The following is a 17463-nucleotide window of genomic DNA, read 5'->3' on the forward strand; positions in this document are numbered from 1 at the left end:
ATTAAAAAATGCATAGGCTGGGAATGCAAGCTGATGCAGCCACTCTGGAAAACAGTATGGAGGTTCCTCAAAAAGGTAAAAATAGAACTACCCTACCACCCAGCAACTGCACTACTAGGTATTTATCCAAGGGATACAGGTGTGCTCTTCTGAAGGGACACATGCACCCCAATGTTTATAGCAGCACTCTCAACAATAGCCAAAGTAAGAAAAGAGCCCAAATGTCCATCAATGGATGAATGGATAAAGAAGGTGTGGTATATACATACACACACACACACACACTCACACACACACAATGGAGTATCACTCGGCAATCAAAAAGAATGAAATCTTGCCATTTGCAACTAGGTGGATGGAACTGGAGGGTATTATGTTAAGAGAAATTAGTCAGAGAAAGACAAATATCATATGACTTCACTCATATGAGGACTTTAAGAGACAAAACAGATGAACATAAGGGAAAGGAAACAAAAATAATATAAAAACAGGAAGGGGGACAAAACATAAGAGACTGAAAAATATGGAGAACAAACAGAGGGTTACTGGAGCCAGCGTGGGAGGGGGGATGGGCTAAATGGGTAAGGGGCACTAAGGAATCTACTCCTGAAATCATTGATGCACTATATGCTAACTAATTTGGATGTAAATTTAAAAAAATAAATTAATTAAAAAGATGCACAGGAATTAATTTTTTTTTTTTAAATAAGCTGTATATCCAACGTGTGGCCCCGAACGCAGGACACCAAGACCAAGAATCACAGCCGGGTGCCCCATGCATAGGAGTTAATCTTATCAGGTTAAAATCAGCAGTATCATTAAAGTAAAATATTTTTAAAAACTTGCTATCATTATCAGAAAGGTTAAAACAAAGGATTAATTTAATGCGCATTCTAACAAAGGGGATCGCTGCAATGCCTGTAAAGGTGAGCTTTCTGTAAAGAACCCTGATTTTTCTGCGCCACCTTGCGGTGATAATACGATTACTGCAAGTGAAAGTGATAAAAGTTTTTCTTTGCGTTGTTCCGGCCTTCAAAGAGCCGCATTGCGGGAACCGGCCCCTACACAAACGTGCAGAAAATGGTGTCTTTCTTTGTAGCTAGCGATCGGAAGGAGACTGCTCTTTTTCCTACTACCTCCCCCATTTCCTTTATTCCGTCATTCCAAATCCACCTCCCTCCTAATGCCGCTCCGCACTCTGACCCCTTCGCCAACCGCAGCCTCCGCACCACCCGGTGCCGCCCCCTTCCCCTTCCGCAGCCCTTCCTCCGGGTCTTCGCAGCACCTCCTCCCCGCGGCACCTCCTCCTCGCAAATCCCTGCGTTGAGAGCCCGCCCCCTGCTTCCGGAAGCCAATGGCAGCCCGGCCCCGCCCCGCCCCTCCCGCCGCTTCCAGAAGCTCTGGTGGGGTTTGGGCCTGGGCTGCGGGACTCTGAGCCCCCCGGTGAGAGCCATGGATTCGCAGGGGCTGAAGGTGAGCGGACGGGGCCTGGACGCAAGTTGCCTCTGCCGGCGGCGTGGGCCCGGAGGGCGTGGGGAGGAGAGGACTTCGCGAAGGCGTCGTTATCCTGCTGTGCCTTTGCTGCCCGGGTTCGCCAGGCGTCCCAGTCGGGCGGTGCTGGCCTGTAGCTGTATCACCAGGGCCACCTCCATGGGCCCTGCCTTGGAATCTTGAAGTCCGGGCAGTCACGCTGCTAACGAATTGCCGTTAGTGTGCGTGTCCCACCCCGTTTAGGTTGTTTACTTTTACTTTGTATCCCGTTTGTTCCGGATGCTTGGTCAACGAATAACACCCACTGCGCCTCCCGGTGCGATTTTTAAGGATTTAATTAAGCAAACTAGTGTCAATAAACCGATTGCACAGAACAGGAACACGAAAGATTATATGAAAACAAAGTGCTAGGCTTGAAAATGGAGGAGTCTTTATTTTGGGGTGATGGGCTTCTTTATCACCGATTCATCTATTAAGCAAATATTTTGTGACGGTCCACTGAAGAAGTGATCTAAAAACAGGGACATGAGGCTTGAGAATTAAGTTTCTTTGTAGGATGATGATCTCCCATTTGTTCACTGATTCACTCTTTCAGCACATGTTGATGGAGGGCTCGCTGTGTGTACATTGGCAGCTGGAGAGAGTGATGAGCAGACCTGAACAGCCCCTGCCATCACAGATTGTACAATCTAATGCTGGACAAAAACCTTAAATTAATTAGGGGCACCTGGGTGGCTCAGTCGGTTGAGCGTCCGACTTCGGCTCAGGTCATGATCTCGCGGTCTGTGAGTTCGAGCCCTGCGTCGGGCTCTGTGCTGACAGAGCCTGGAGCCTGTTTCGGATTCTGTGTCTCCCTCTCTCTCTGACCCTCCCCTGTTCATGCTCTGTCTCTCTCTGTCTCAAAAATAAATAAACGTTAAAAAAAAAAATTAAAAAAAAAAACAAACCTTAAATTAATTCAACAAGTATTTATTGAATGCCCACAATGTTGCTGGCACTGTTCTAAGCCCTGAAAATAATAAGTCCTGCAATATTAAAGCTAAGAAAAACACTCCCAGTCTTAGACTTACATTTGACTGGGGGGAGTCAGACGGTAAGTAGTGTGTTAGATGGTGAAAAGTTAGATGGTGAAAAGTGGCAGTGACAGAGAGTCCTGGAGAGTCTTCTGATTTTTTGCTTGAGTTACATTATTTTCCAAAGCCCTCCCCATCTCCTTAATTTTTTTCATAACTTTAATTTGTCCTTTGCACTATGAACTAAGTGAACTTTTCAATAAAAACACTTTCATGCCTAATACTGTTATGTGGCTCTTCATCACTTAGACTAGAGGAGTAAATCCAAGTCCTTAACATGAGGCCCTGCTAGACCCTACCTTTCTCTCCAACCTCCTCATCCTAGAATCTGCGTCTTAACATAAGACTCTAAAACAGGGAATGGCAAACTTTCTCTGTAAAGGGTCAAATAGTACGTATCTTGGGCTTCACAGGCCATAGGGCTCCTGGCATCTAACCTGCCATTGCAGCTTGATAGCGACCATAGGCAATACTTAAACAAATGAGCGAGCATGGCCCTGTTCCAGTAAAACTTTATTTATGGACACTAAAATTTGAATTTCTTAGAATTTTCACATGTTATGAATATTTGTTTTGTTTTGTTCCCCCCCGCCAGCTGTTTGAAAATGTACAAGCCATTCTTAGTTTGCTGACCATACCCAAAAAAAAAAAAAAAAAGAGCAGCTGGCTATAGTTTGTCAATCCCTGCTCTACAGTACAGGATGACTTTAAGTCCTCTCCATCGCCACTCCATCCTTGTGTTTCACTGCTGATTTCTTACCAGTGCTGATTTCTTATCTCTGTTGCTGTAGTTCCTCTGCCTGGTAACTCCTCTACCCTCCTCAAGGATCATGAAGGGGAAATATGTGTACGTGTGGACAGAGTGAGGAGTTCATGATTCAAGAGGGAATTCTGAAGTCCACCCAGAGAATCTTTTTATTCTTCTGTCATCCCACACCCCAACCTCATTCTTTACATCCCTACAACACTTTATAAGCTCTTTTCTTGCTTGTATTTATGGCATGGTTTTAGTCTTTGGATTCTAGTCTCAGGTTAAAATTTTAAGCCTTTCTGGGTCAGGAACCATGTCTTATTCATCTTCACATAAACAGTATCTAGCCCAGTGCCTGGGACTGGTAGGCAGTCAGTAAACATTTGTTGGTCTGAACAAACCAAGGAGTGGTAATAGATGTGAGAGTAGGAAGTAGACTAGAGAAACAGAAGAGCCTACTGACTGGTTAGAATTAGTGAGACTGGGCAAACTGGAAGGGAGGATGCCATGACTTGATTTCTGGCTTGGGTAGAGGGGGCAAATGGAAAGATAAATCTGGAGCTTTGATGAGAGGTCTTGACTGGACACTACGTTTTTTTATTTCATCAATGTATAGGGCTCAGAGGAACTTACTTTTCTCAGAACAGGAGTTTTACAGTATGATACTGTTAATTAATCCTCACAATGGTCTATAAATGATTAGTGGCATTTTACAAATGAGCAAACTAAGGTGTGTAAGATGGACCAGAAATTTAAAACCAGGTCTTTTCACCTTAAATCCATGTCCTTTTTATGATACCTTTCAGGAAAATTATAGATGCTTGGTGATAGTAAATGTTGAATAGAAGTCCAGTAAGATGATATTAACATTGTCCTTAGTTGTGGCAAACAAAGAGTTCATCTGCAATCTTAGGGAAGGGCACAGGAGGAAAAGTGCACTTTACTGAAGCGTGCTGTGTGGGTAACTGGGAACAAGAGAGCAGTAACCACAAGGAGGGAAGCAGAGTAAAAGTTAAAAGGGAATGTTTGCTAAAGTGTTCAAGAGAAGCATGTGGACTGTAGCCCTTCAGAAACAACACACTGTAAAAAAGAGCAGTCTAGGGACGCCTGGGTGGTTCAGTCAAACGTTTGACTTTGACTTGGGTCATGATCTCACGGTTCACGGGTTCGGTTCACGGGTTTGAGTCCAGTGTTGGGCTCTGTGCTGACAGCTCAGAGCCTGGAGCCTGTTTCAGATTTTGTCTCTCTCTCTCTCTCTCCCTCCCCTTTCCCCCACTCATGCTCTGTCTCTCAAAAATAAAAAAAAAATTTTTAAACAGTCTAGACATTCATATTTCAATCTTTTCAATCACTGCTTCATCTATATTTCTCCCTCCTGCTGTATGGGCTGCAGAATCAGAGTAGGTGAGTATGGGATGGTCCAAATTGGTTTATGGAGGTGAATCAGGTCCATTACAGAAATAGTGAATATGGCTTCCTTCTTTGATTAGGTTAGCAACTAAGCCTTAGGTATGATCCTGAGAGAAAGGTGTAAAGCATAGACTCAATTAATCAGAACTTAGTATCTCCTGATAGTAGTTTTCTGCCAAGTAAATCTAAACAATATAATTTTGAAAAAAGCTTAAAGGTAATAATTTCCATTTAAAAAGTTTAGATCATTTGTTCTTACTGACAGTTCTTTGTTGTAGAACTCAGAAAAAAAGACATTTGACAGTGAATTGCTGAATTCAATTTGTCATTACTTTGTAATGCTCTAAAAACAAAATAGAAGCAAGATTTTTTTTTAAAAAAGAATCCTGTGGTCTGGCAATGGAAGGCTCTTACTAGTCCTGTCTTTGTCAATTTTCCCATTTTTCTTTTCTTTTATGTTTTATTAAGTTTGAGAGACAGAATCCCCCCCCACACACACACACAAGTGTACATGCAAGTGGGGGAGGGGCAGAGAGAGAGACGGAGAGAGAGAGAATCCTCAGCAGGCTACCTGCTGTCAGCAGTGTGGGACTTGAACTCACAAACTGTGAGATCATGACCCCCAGCCTAAATCAAGAGTTTGACGCTAAACCAACTGAGCCCAGGCATCCCTGTTTTCCCATTTTCTAAAACCTTTAAGAAAATGTGGGCAAAGGAAAGAGGCAATAGTAGCCTAATTTCAGTATTGTTAAATAATTTAGAAAAAAAAGATTGAAATTATTAGAAAACATTGAGTTTTTTCAAAAATTTTGTGTTCATTGTGTTTTGCATTTGTTACTGTTAAGTGCTAGCCTTTAACAATATTTTCAGGAACTTGGAAGGAAAAAAGAACCACATTATCTAATTTTAGATTATTTAAAATTTTAGATTAATATCTGCTTCTTAAGGTATTTGAACACCAAAATCTCTTTTAACATTTAGTCCCTGTTTCCTTTTAGACTTTGATTAATTACTATTGTCAGGAGAAATATTTCCATCATGTATTACTTACTGCCAGTGAAGGAGTTAAGAGGTATGGCAGTGACCCAGTCTTCAGGTTTTATCATGCCTATGGTACATTAATGGAAGGTATGTGCTAATTATTAAACATGTTCCATAAGTTTTAAATTCTTGTTTTGTACTACGAAGTTTTTCACATTATAATTTTGATTTTCAGGTAGAACTCAAGAAGCTCTTCGGGAATTTGAGGCTATTAAAAATAAACAAGATGTATCACTTTGTTCTCTAATTGCACTGATATATGCCCATAAAATGAGTCCTAATCCAGGTATAGTATTTAAGTATAATGCTTAGGACAATATTTTCTACTCAATTCATTTTGATTTTTCTCAATTACCATAACATTTAGTCTGATAATCTATATTACAATTTTCTATAGTTACCATTTTATATATTTGTTTTATCTTCCTGACAAGGTTACTGATTTATCAAGCACAAGAAATATGTGTCTTTTATCACTTTCATATTCCTTATATCTTAGGGCAAAAGTTTCATTAATATATAGGGATCATTTGAAATAATATAAAGTTGTATATTAGCAATTATTAAACAAAGGACAGCCCAAAATAGGTTTACACATAAATTGCAGCCAACTTTAATTTTTTTTTTAATGTTTATTTTTGAGACAGAGGGAGACAGAGTGCGGGTGAAAGTGAAAAGATGAGCTACATACTAGAAAAAATATTTGCAATTCATTAACTGACAAGAAAATAGTATTTGAATATAAAAAGAACTCTTACAAAAATAAAGAGCCAATGTAATAAAATTATAGAATATGAACAGATAATACACAGAGAAAAGGCTGATACAAATATGAAGAGATGTTCAACTCTGTTAGTAAGTAGGGAAATTAAAATTGCAAAAAGATACCATTTTACATGTATCATATCAGATTGGCAAAATTTTAAATTTTTTTTTAATGTTTATTTATTTTTGAGACAGAGACAGAGTGTGAACAGGGGAGGGGCAGAGAGAGAGGGAGACACAGAATCTGAAACAGGCTCCAGGCTCTGAGCTGTCAGCACAGAGCCCAATGCGGTGCTTGAACCCACGAACCGTGAGATCATGACCTGAGCCGAAGTCGAACGCTTAACCGACTGAGCCACCCAGGTGCCCCATTTTGCAGCCAACTTTATAGCTTATGTGCCAATCTATAGCTACATGCAGTTTCTCCCTTCCACTGTATCTTAAGCTTCTCAAAGGCCCGTGTACATTCCTGCAGGGCAGGGAGGGGTGCTAGCTCTTAGAAGATATTCAGTAAATTTTTATCCAGTAGTAGGTTGGGAAATATAACTAGATTATAGAAAGAACCTTATGCATAAGCCAATAATTAAAATTGTGCGAACTGTCAACGAACAGTGATCTTAATGGCTGAAGCACAATATCATAATTATAGGTAATAAAGAAGAAATAGTATTGTATTCTTTCATACATATCCAGTAACAGCTAATAACGTTACAAATGTACATCATGTTTCAAATAATTAGACTATAACCAGATGTCATAGAATGTCTTTTTTTAATATTAGAAAATTTTTTTCCGAAGCAAAGGTACCACATATCTCCTTTACCCTGCATGTACTTGCACATATCAACACAAAGTTACTTAAAACATTAATGTGTTTAACAAGTAAACAAATCTAATGACTAGATGCTTACCTTCTGCAAGAGACTATGCCAAACACAGAGAATACAAAAGAATTGTAAGAAGTGACCCATGACATCAAGTTTGTAGTCTAGATAAGAAAAGAAAATGTAAAACCCATAAAGGTTAAATTCTAATGTTACTATTAAATTATGAGAAATAAAACAAATGAGTTCATAATTAACTGAAAATGGTATGTACTATTAATCCATAGAAGAACAAAGCAAATGCTTTGTGTAAAATGGGGCCTTAATCTGGTTTTAGAAGCACAAGTAGGATTTGAATATAAAACATATGTGTCGTACAGGATAAATCAATGGGCAAATATGTGGAAGTGGTTCAGGATTAGCTCTTGTATGGATCTCCTTTCTCTGTGCTCCAGCAGGAGTGTATTTAGGTGGAACACAGAACTTGCATAGAGAGATGTAATCAGTAAATCTAAAAAAAAAGAGAGATTCGTACAAACTATTTTCCTCTTAGAATCAAGTTTTCATTTAATTGGTTATTCCCAAGAGTGTTGGTTCTGTTGGGAAATGTGATTTCCAGGACACTAAAAGGATGGAGGCAGAAATATTGTTTAGAAACACCTGAGTACAGACTTTACTTTCTACCATAGATGATTTTGAGTGGGCTTAAACTCAGGAGGGGCCCAGATGTCCATTAGTATTGCCTAGGAAGGGCTTAGATTATTCATGTCCGTTCTTCTACAGATGTAAGCCCTGATTATAAAAGGTCCATTAAGAACTCGAGCTGATATCTGGTAAGAGCCAGCTTTGTGCAGATGGTGTCACAGCAAACAGGTGGCCCACTTGAGACTTGATAGACACCTGGGCAGGAAAGTACAAATCATGCCCCTGCCCTGATGAGTTCTGTTTCTACAGCGTTCTGTCTCTGTATCCTGGCTACTTAATGAAAACTTCTATAGGTGTTCAAGTGGGTGCGTTGGAGGGTCTTCTTGCCAGGCAATCTGTATAGCCTTCCAGAAACAATTTCATTTCATGAACTCAAAGTCGTACCTTGGTGGTTCCACATTTAAGTTTTCATTGGTATCATTAGAGATAAAAGAAAGAGTTGTAATACCTTTTTTGAGTAGCCATTTCCAGAAAGGTAGTCAGAATCACAGCCTTCAGCTTTGACATTTCTTCTTCCTTATTGCATAGTTGATCCACATTCAGATTCAATTCAGGATTTGGATCGAATTGATAGTTGTGTCCTAAGCACACGTGTAATAGATTTAAAGGTTAGAGTTATGAGAGGTGAGCCATCTTTTTAAGGGAGCTGCTATGCAGTCAGTATTAAACCATGTAAATAATGGTAATTATACTACCTTTCATTGACCAATGAGAGCAGCCAGGAATGTTTACATATTTTAGAATTGGATTAGGGAGTTGGGTAATTTGAGTACTAGTCCTGGATTTGCCCCTAATAATTTCAGAATCATTGCTAATTTTTTCAAGTCCTGTTGCTAAAAAATTTGTATATTTAGCCTTTATATCTTGAGAATGACATAAACTATAGAACTGTAGTATGCATTACAGTGGTCATTAACCACATGTGGCTGTTTGAGTGCTGGAATGTATCTAGTTTGAGAACCCAAGTTTTAAATTAACTTTAATTCTAATTTTTAAATTTAAAACTGATACTTGATTCAGTTACTAGAAAAGTAATGTTTGGAATAATGAATATACGAATCTGTTGTTTTCATCTATAAATTTTAAGGAAGCTAAGTACAAATCACATAATTTTGAAGAGAATTTAGCATTATAACTGAGATGTACCTTGTAAAAAATACATATCAGATTTTTAAAATTTAATAAGAAAAAAAGTATCTCAATAATTTTCATGTCAATTGTGTGTTGAAATGATAATTTGGATAAATTAAGTTAAATAAAATATGTTAGTAAAATCAATTTTACTTGTTTCTTTTTACTTTTTTGATGTGGCTACTAGGAAATTTTAAATTACATATGTGACTTAATATTTTATTTCTGTTAGTGGTGTTCTAGAGAGAACTATATTCTGTGCTCTGTTAACCATCTGACCTATTATGAACACTTGATCTAGAATTTAATTTTTATTTAATGTCTTTTTTCCCCTCCTAGATAAAGAAGCTATTCTGGAATCAGATGCCAGAGTAAAAGAGCAGCGTAAAGGAGCTGGACCAAAAGCTCTGTACCACGCAGGCTTATTTTTATGGCACATTGGTCGTCATGATAAGGCGAGAGAATATATTGACAGAATGATCAAAATGTCAAATGGCAGTAAAGAGGTAGCTGGTCTTCTTATTTTGAAATAGATACAATAAAGGAAGCTTACATGTTAAGTAGTATTTATTCTGTTCTATTCTCAGTTTATAAATAACAGCTTTATTTTAATATTATTTTGTAAAATTGTGGCTGTCTAAAGTTGTCTATTTTTATGCTGTTAATTAACTCTTGAAAAAATCCCTCCCTGGTTCTTTCCCTTCCTTCCTTCCTTATCTCTATCTTTCTCTCTCACTCTCCTTATTGAACTGTTCTAGGTACGACATACCATTGTTTGCACTGTTAATAATACAAAAATCAGGAATACATAAACTTTACTTACATGGATGGGTCAATCTAGTAGTGTCATAGAGCACCTATCCAGCTAATATTGTTAGAACGTTTATAAATGGTGTGAGAGACATGTGATTGAAGTATTCAGGAAAAGAGTAATTAACAGTTCTTGCTCACTTACTTTGTGCTAGGCACTATTTTGGTACTTAAGGAGAGATCACATCTATAAATGTTAGGAGAATGAGGATGAATTTCTTGAAGGAAGTAGCATTTGAGGTAAAACCTGAAACATGGATACAGCTTCCACATGCAAAGATGATGGAAAAGGGAAACAAATACTCCCAACGTGGGGAATAATAAATGGAAATGAGAAAAACAGATTGTTGGTTCTGTGTACAGTAAGAAGCTCACTTTTGACGGGAACACTGTAGAAAAAGAGGGTGGAAGAAAAGCTTAGAGAGGTGGGTTGGGATAAATTGAAGGGCCTTGACAGCTAGCTACAAGTATTTCTATGAAATTTAGTAGGCATGGAGAGGTCATTGAGACTTTTAATTGTGGCAGTGGTATTATTAGAGTACAAATTCTGAAGACTGTTTTAAGTATGGTTTATAGGATGAACTGGCCTAAGGAGAAACTAGAGTGCTGCCCCCAAATGGTAGTACATACTTTCCAGCAGAAGGTTTTTAAGGGCCTACACTAAAATATTGTACATATATGACCACTGTAATGCATACGAAAGCTTTATAGTTTATATCATTCTTGAGATATACGGGCTAAATTAGATGCAAATTTTTTAACAACAGGACTTGAAAATTTTAGCAATGACTCTAAAATTATTAGGGGCAAGATTTTGAGGTGTCAGATATCAAGGATGTCTCTCTGAGGTCTTAAGTCTGGAGAGTTCAGATCCCAGTTAACATAAACAGAGAATATGTTGAGACGAGAAGGTAATCTTGGAGAGGGTAATGTATTTGGTTCCAGACATACTATGTTTCCACCTCTGGTGGAACAGTGAGATGGAGATAGTAGATGAGCTCTTAGGAAAAGAAAAGTTTAGAAAGAGGTATTGGACTAGAAATAAAGGTTGAGAATCATCCACACAGAAATAATAGTTGAAACGATTCAAATACAGACATTGATCTAGTGAGTAGAAATAGCATTTAGTATTCATTTCTGTCTTTTCAGGTGAAATATAGGGAGGTAAATATAATCTTAAAGATTTATAAGTTTATGAATTAACCTAGAAAAAAAATTTTTAAGACTTTATTTTTAAGTAATCTCTACACCCAATGTGGGGCTCGAACTCACAACCCCAAGATCAAGAGTTGCATGCTTTTCAACTGAGCCTGCCAGGTGCCCCTAGAAATTTTTTGATAGAAAAACAGATTTCACAACTTTTTATTTGACATTAAAAAGAAAAGTAACCTGTAGACATCTTCTTTCTTATTCTATAAACCTTATAATCCATTGGCTCCCTAACATTTCTGAAAGTAAGCATCTGTGACTTCTTCAGTCTTTAATTTCTGAGGCCATTTATCCTTGCATTTGAAATGCACTGGACTGGTCACAAGGATTAAGATAGTTATCTTAACTTTAAAAGTTAAGATAGGTTATCTTAACTTTTACTATATATAAAGCAAGACACTTCTGTTTTTCCATCTCAGTTCACTTGGTCTGTTTGCCCAAAAAAAGAAGTAACACATTCTTGTTTATGTATTGAATTACATGTTTAACAACTTTCAATAATAATTTACTAGCAAAGTCCAAGATGAGACTACTGGTTATTTAGTATTAATGGAATATTTGACAAGTTTCTCAATATTGGACACATCATAATCTTAAGGGCTAAAATACATAACAGTTCCCAAAACTCGAGGCTGGAAAAGGTTTGAACCAGTTTTATTGAACACTGTTTTATTGTTCATAACATTTTTTGACAGAGTGATTGTTGTTACTAATTACAGAAAAGGACATTAGTTTTTACCTCTTTTATCAACATTTATTTCTTTTGTTTCCAATAAAATGGGAGTATGATTAGAATTTTTCATTCTACAGGGACAGGTTTTGAGAGCATGGCTTGATATCACAAGAGGAAAAGAACCTTATACTAAAAAAGCACTAAGATATTTTGAAGAGGGATTACAAGATGGAAATGATATTTTTGCTCTGCTGGGTAAGGTGAGTTGAAGTTAGGATAAATAAATCATATTTTAAAATTTATTCATAATATATATATTTGAAACCCAACAAAACTGAGTAGTTCAAAAAAGATAGTAATTGTTATGTTACTTTTATCAGCTCTCAACTGTAAGAGGAACTTGCATTTTATTTGTATAGGACAGTGAACTACAAACTAGAGAAAGGTATTTCCTTACCAAATTCCTGAATCCCGATTGGTTTTAATTTGTTTTGTGGTGATGGTGGTGGTGGTGGTGGTTCCGGTGGTTCCTATATTGCTTATTTACCAAACATTTATGGTTTGTCTAACATGTGCAAGGCATCACTGTAGATACCAGGGAGACCCTGAGCAAAATAAAACCTCTTGCTTTTATGGAGCTTATACTCTATTGTTGGAGACAGATAATAAAATAAGTAATTATATTACATAGTATATTGGAAGGTAATAAGTGCAATGGAAAAATAAGTAAATCAGATAAAGGGAGAGAAGGAGAGCTGGGAGTATGAACCTATAGTTTTAAATCATGTGGTCAGAGAAAGTGACATTTGAGCAAAGACCTATAGGAAGTGAGAGTTACTGCTCTGTGGGCACCTGGGGGAAAGCATTTACAAATAGAGGAGATAACAAGTTGAACTACCCTAAGGCATGTTCAGGGCATTGCTGGGAGGCCAGGAGATGAAAGTGGAATGAGCTAAGCAGAGGGTAGAAGTGGAGGCTTGAGGAAAAGAAGGTGAGTATGAGGATGGGGGGTGGGGGTGTGTGGGAGAGATGAGGAGAGCCATGGCTGATTGTGTAAAGCCTTTGGCTTTTACTTTGAACCAGATGGATGGGCAGCCAATGATAAGAGAAACAACATGACCTGACTTACATTGTGAAGGATGAGTCATTAGAAATCATTGGTGGGTAGAAATGTATAATTTGGGTCCTTTCTTCAGTTCCATTGATGCCTTCTGAATGTCTTAGAATATTTAAAGTTTTTGATTCAGCAAAAGGAAATTAAATTTATTTGTTAGGAAAACAGCCTGTTAGATAAGCAGTAATTTGCAGGTGTAAAAAAGAAGAGAGGATTATTAGTGTCTTGACTCTTGTTAATATCCCCTCATGGCTTTTGCCAGTTTCTGTGGCTAGTGAACTTGTTTGGATATTCGCCTCTGGTACAAATAGTATTCACTCTGAATGCATTCAAGTTTTACCTGATGGCACTGCTAGACGAATTGAGCATTTATCAAGCTTTTAAAAAGTTTTTCTTGATCATTTCAACTCCACCCTCTTCTTAAAGAAAAGCTGATTGAGGAGCACCTGGGTGGCTCAGTTGGTTAAGCATCCAACTCTTGATTTCAGTTCAGGTCATGATCTCACCGTCCTGAGATGGAGCCCCTGGTTGTGCTCTGTGCTGGGCATGGAGCCTGCTCAAGATTCTCTTCCTCTGCCCCTCCCCTGCTTGCACTCATGCTCTCTCTCACTCTCTCTCAAAAGAAAAAAAAAAAAAGCTAGTTGATAATCTACTAAGGTCTAGGGCTATTTCAGGTGTCAGCATAAGCAGCTTAGGAGAGATTTACCTTTTGCCTCCAATACTTAAGATTTGTTTAAATTCTTTTTCTGATACAACCCGTTCCAATTATGTATTTATTTTTCAGTTAATTCAATAGAGGATGTTTGCATTAGCCTAATTCCAACTAGGAATGATAGGAACCAAGTACACAGCAAATTTAGTTTCGTTTAATGTGTTATGTGGCATCATATGGGAGGTGATGGTCTAAGGAAGTAATAGATGTGGTCCTTTAGTATGATTTTCTTTTTTTTATATCATCAGGTATTTAGGCAGATTCCAAGGTATATATAATTTGAAAACATTCTCAGCATTAATCTTTATGCATTATTGTCAACTATTTAGAAATTTTAATAATAATTTATTTTGGCATAGTAGCAGGGTCGGGTGGTTCTCAGGCTTTAATTATATGGGAGTTATATGGGACTATAGATGAGAATACAATCTCAAACCTATTTCAGGATTATATTGTAATTCTACTGTACATGTATTGAGACTGGACACTCATTTTGAACTGAGATATTCCAGGACTAAATTTATTCCTAAAGGAGATCCAGAAGCAAATTTTTAAAAATCTGATATATGATAAATATGCCTAATGTCTGCTCTTAAAGTGCTAACTCTATAGCTTTATTTTTTCTGACTATGAAAGTAATACATGGATACTGTACAGAATGCAGTAATATCAGAATTAAGAATAGATATCACCATTGAAGATAACCAGTTAAACTATTATATTATAAATGACATCTCTTTATGTCATTAAGCATAGATCTATAAATCTATATAATGACTTTTAATGGCCACCTAAAATTTGATTAAATAGGTATGCTATAGTTTGATCCTGAATGGGCATTTTGGATTATTTTTTTTCCTACTATATCTAATATAAATCTGCCATAAATACAATCTTTTTTTTCCTATGGTCTTATTCAATTATTTCATTAAGATACATCCTAGAAGTGAAAATATTAAGGTAGAGGGAGTTGTTTGAACTTTATTTTGCTTATTTCTTAAAGTCTTACCTTCTTTAAAGTTACTTATTTTTTATTTCTTTTTGTTTTTAAGCTTATTTATTTATTTTGAGAGAATGCATGCAAGTGAGGGAAAGGCAGAGACAGAGAAGGAGAGAGAATCCCAAGCAGCTTCTGTGCTGTCAGCACAGAGCCTGATGCAGGGCTCAATCTCACAACTGTGATATCATGGCCTGAGCTGATACCAAGTCAGATGCCTAACCAGTAAGCCACCCAGGAGCCCTATTTTATTTTTTTAAAGATTTTATTTTTAAGTAATCTCCACCTAACGTGGGACTTGAACTTACAACCCTGAGATCAAGAGTTGCATGTTCTATGGACTGAGCCAGCCGGGTGTCCCAGCCTGAAAGTAGTTTTTTTTTTTTTTTTTTTTTTAAAGATACAAAATCTCTTCGTTTTATTTTATTTCACTTTTAATTTTTTTAACATTTATTCATTTTTGAGAGACAGAGAGAGCGTGAGCAGGGGAGGGGCAGAGAGAGGGAGACACAGAATCTGAAACAGGCTCCAGGCTCTGAGCCATCAGCACAGAGCCAGTCACAGGGCTCAAACCCACAAACCATGAGATCATGACCTGAGCCAAAGTCAGACACCCAACGGACTGAGCCACCCAGGTGCCTCTGAAATGTCTTCATTTTAGATGCTATTTGCAAATATCTTGGAAATACTTTATTCTAAAAGATAATTTTTCTGTGCTAGTTATTTAAAAGTAGATTTTATAACATAGCCACTTACATACAATATTTTTATTGTTTTGTGATGTTTTAAAATTTTCGTTTTGTTAAAAACTTATTTTATATTTCTCATTATAAAAGTGATAACTATTCCTTACAGAAAGTCAGAAAACAAAAACATAGAAAATGTTAAACGTTAGTATCCTACCTCTCAAGTGTAACTGTTATGAGAACCTCGGTGTATATGATTGGAGTTTTGATGTCACTTTTTTCCTCCTATTAGGCACAATGCCTTGAGATGCGCCAGAATTATTCAGGTGCTCTGGACACTGTGAACCAGATAATAGTGAACTTTCCTAGTTTCCTTCCTGCTTTTGTAAAGAAAATGAAACTACAGCTCGCCTTACAGGATTGGGACCAGACTGTTGAAACAGCACAGAGGTTAAGTAAAAGAAGATAATACAAGTACCTTTGGATCTGGTTATAATTTCAGGGGAAAAAAAATCTGTATTCTTTTATCATAAGATTTTTTATTTTTATTTAAGTTTATTTACTTACTTTGAGAAACAGAGCATGAGCAGGGGAGGGGCAGAGAGAGAAGAAGAGAGGATCCACGCTGTCAGCACAGAGCCTGACATGAGGCTCGATCCCACGAACTGCGAGATCATAACCTGAGCCAGAATCAAGAGTCAGAGTCTTAACCAACTGAGCCACCCAGGCACCCCTATTATAAGATTTTTTTAATTTGATTTTTTTTCAAGCAATATAGAATTGAAAGAGAACTTAACATTGCACTGTTTTTAGCAACTGAATGTTTTGATTTATATAAATATCTGAATAGTTGTTCTAAGACAGATAATCTTTTATGCAAATATCCCTGCCCTAGTGAAGCTTATATTCAAATGAGAGGAACCATATAATAAGCAGAACAAGTAAAAGATTACGTAGTATGTTAGAAAGTTTTAAGTACTATGGAAAAAAGATAAAGCTGGAAAGTGAAATAGGGAGTGGAAGGAGGGATTCCATTTTATGGGACGGTCAGGGAAGGCATCACTGAATAGGTGACATTTGAACACAGGGAGTAAGCCATGCAGATATCTGGGAGAAGACTGCAGAAGGTCGGAAAAGCAAGTGTGAAGACCTGAGGCAAGGGTGTGTGTCATGTTTTTAAGGAGTATGAAGGGGGGGTAAGATGACTAGACAGTGAAGTCAGAGCAGAAGGGTAGGAGGGAGCAGGGGAGCCAGGATATAAATGGTCTTGTTGGTCATCTTGAGGATTTGGATTTTTCCTCTGAAGTATAAAATGGAGGATCCCCTCACTCCCTCGTCTCCTTCCTCATTTTCCTACTTTCTCTCTCCACTGGCCTCCCACTTCTCCCACATCTTTTTCTTGATATTTGCGATAAATAAACCAGTCTTGTATCCAGTAGGTTTTCCATAAGAATTTTATTGATTGCATGCCATGTACTGTTGCTTATCCTCTGAATTTCCTGTAAATTGGTACTGGATATAGAGGCTTGGTTAGATACATGTTCAATTTTTTTTTCTTTTTGCAGTTACTTCATAAGTGGTGATGTGTTCTTTTATCGAAGGGACGTAATCCCCTGCTGTCTTTTTTGTGGTAATATCAGAAATCTGTGCTCAGTACCTGGGTGCTTTAGGATTACAATATGGTTATATCATTCTGCATTTCTTAGCTGGAGTACTATTAAAAAAAATTTCGCATCAACTGGTCGGTTATGCAGTGGTATAGTTCATGTAAGAAAAGTTGGATAAGTGCTTGAATCTTTTATTTCTGGGTTTCAAAAAACCAAAAAAATTAGAAAGTTCCCTAGCATCCCCGAATTGTGATTGATTAGCAGTTTGGGTTTGTTTATATAACATGGATTAAACTTGTGTGCTTCTAACCGTTTTGATTGTTACAATTGCTCATATTGTCTCACTATTGGCTGTTAGTAGCCTCTTCAAGTTAGTTCTTAGGTCCTTTTGACGGGATCCTAATAATCTTCAATAATTTCCTTGCTATTTGGTGTATAGCAAGATGCACTAGGGTCATTTTGTG

General features: G+C 37.5%; 1 protein-coding gene across 1 annotated transcript in view; it reads left to right on the forward strand.

Annotated features, from left to right (window-relative positions):
- Positions 1–1403: 1403 nt before the first annotated feature.
- The window catches only part of TTC21B (tetratricopeptide repeat domain 21B), an 82833-nt gene continuing 66773 nt past the window's right edge, over positions 1404–17463 (forward strand). The window contains exons 1-6 of the mRNA XM_053908064.1: positions 1404–1473; positions 5724–5853; positions 5942–6052; positions 9531–9697; positions 12021–12143; positions 15685–15842. Coding sequence (XP_053764039.1) covers positions 1453–1473; positions 5724–5853; positions 5942–6052; positions 9531–9697; positions 12021–12143; positions 15685–15842 — 710 coding nt within the window. The 5' untranslated portion in view covers positions 1404–1452. The remainder of the gene's footprint in view (positions 1474–5723; positions 5854–5941; positions 6053–9530; positions 9698–12020; positions 12144–15684; positions 15843–17463) is intronic.

Source organism: Panthera pardus, unplaced genomic scaffold (assembly GCF_024362965.1).
Source record: "Panthera pardus isolate Hobbes unplaced genomic scaffold, ASM2436296v1 HiC_scaffold_10, whole genome shotgun sequence".
Taxonomy (NCBI): domain Eukaryota; kingdom Metazoa; phylum Chordata; class Mammalia; order Carnivora; family Felidae; genus Panthera; species Panthera pardus.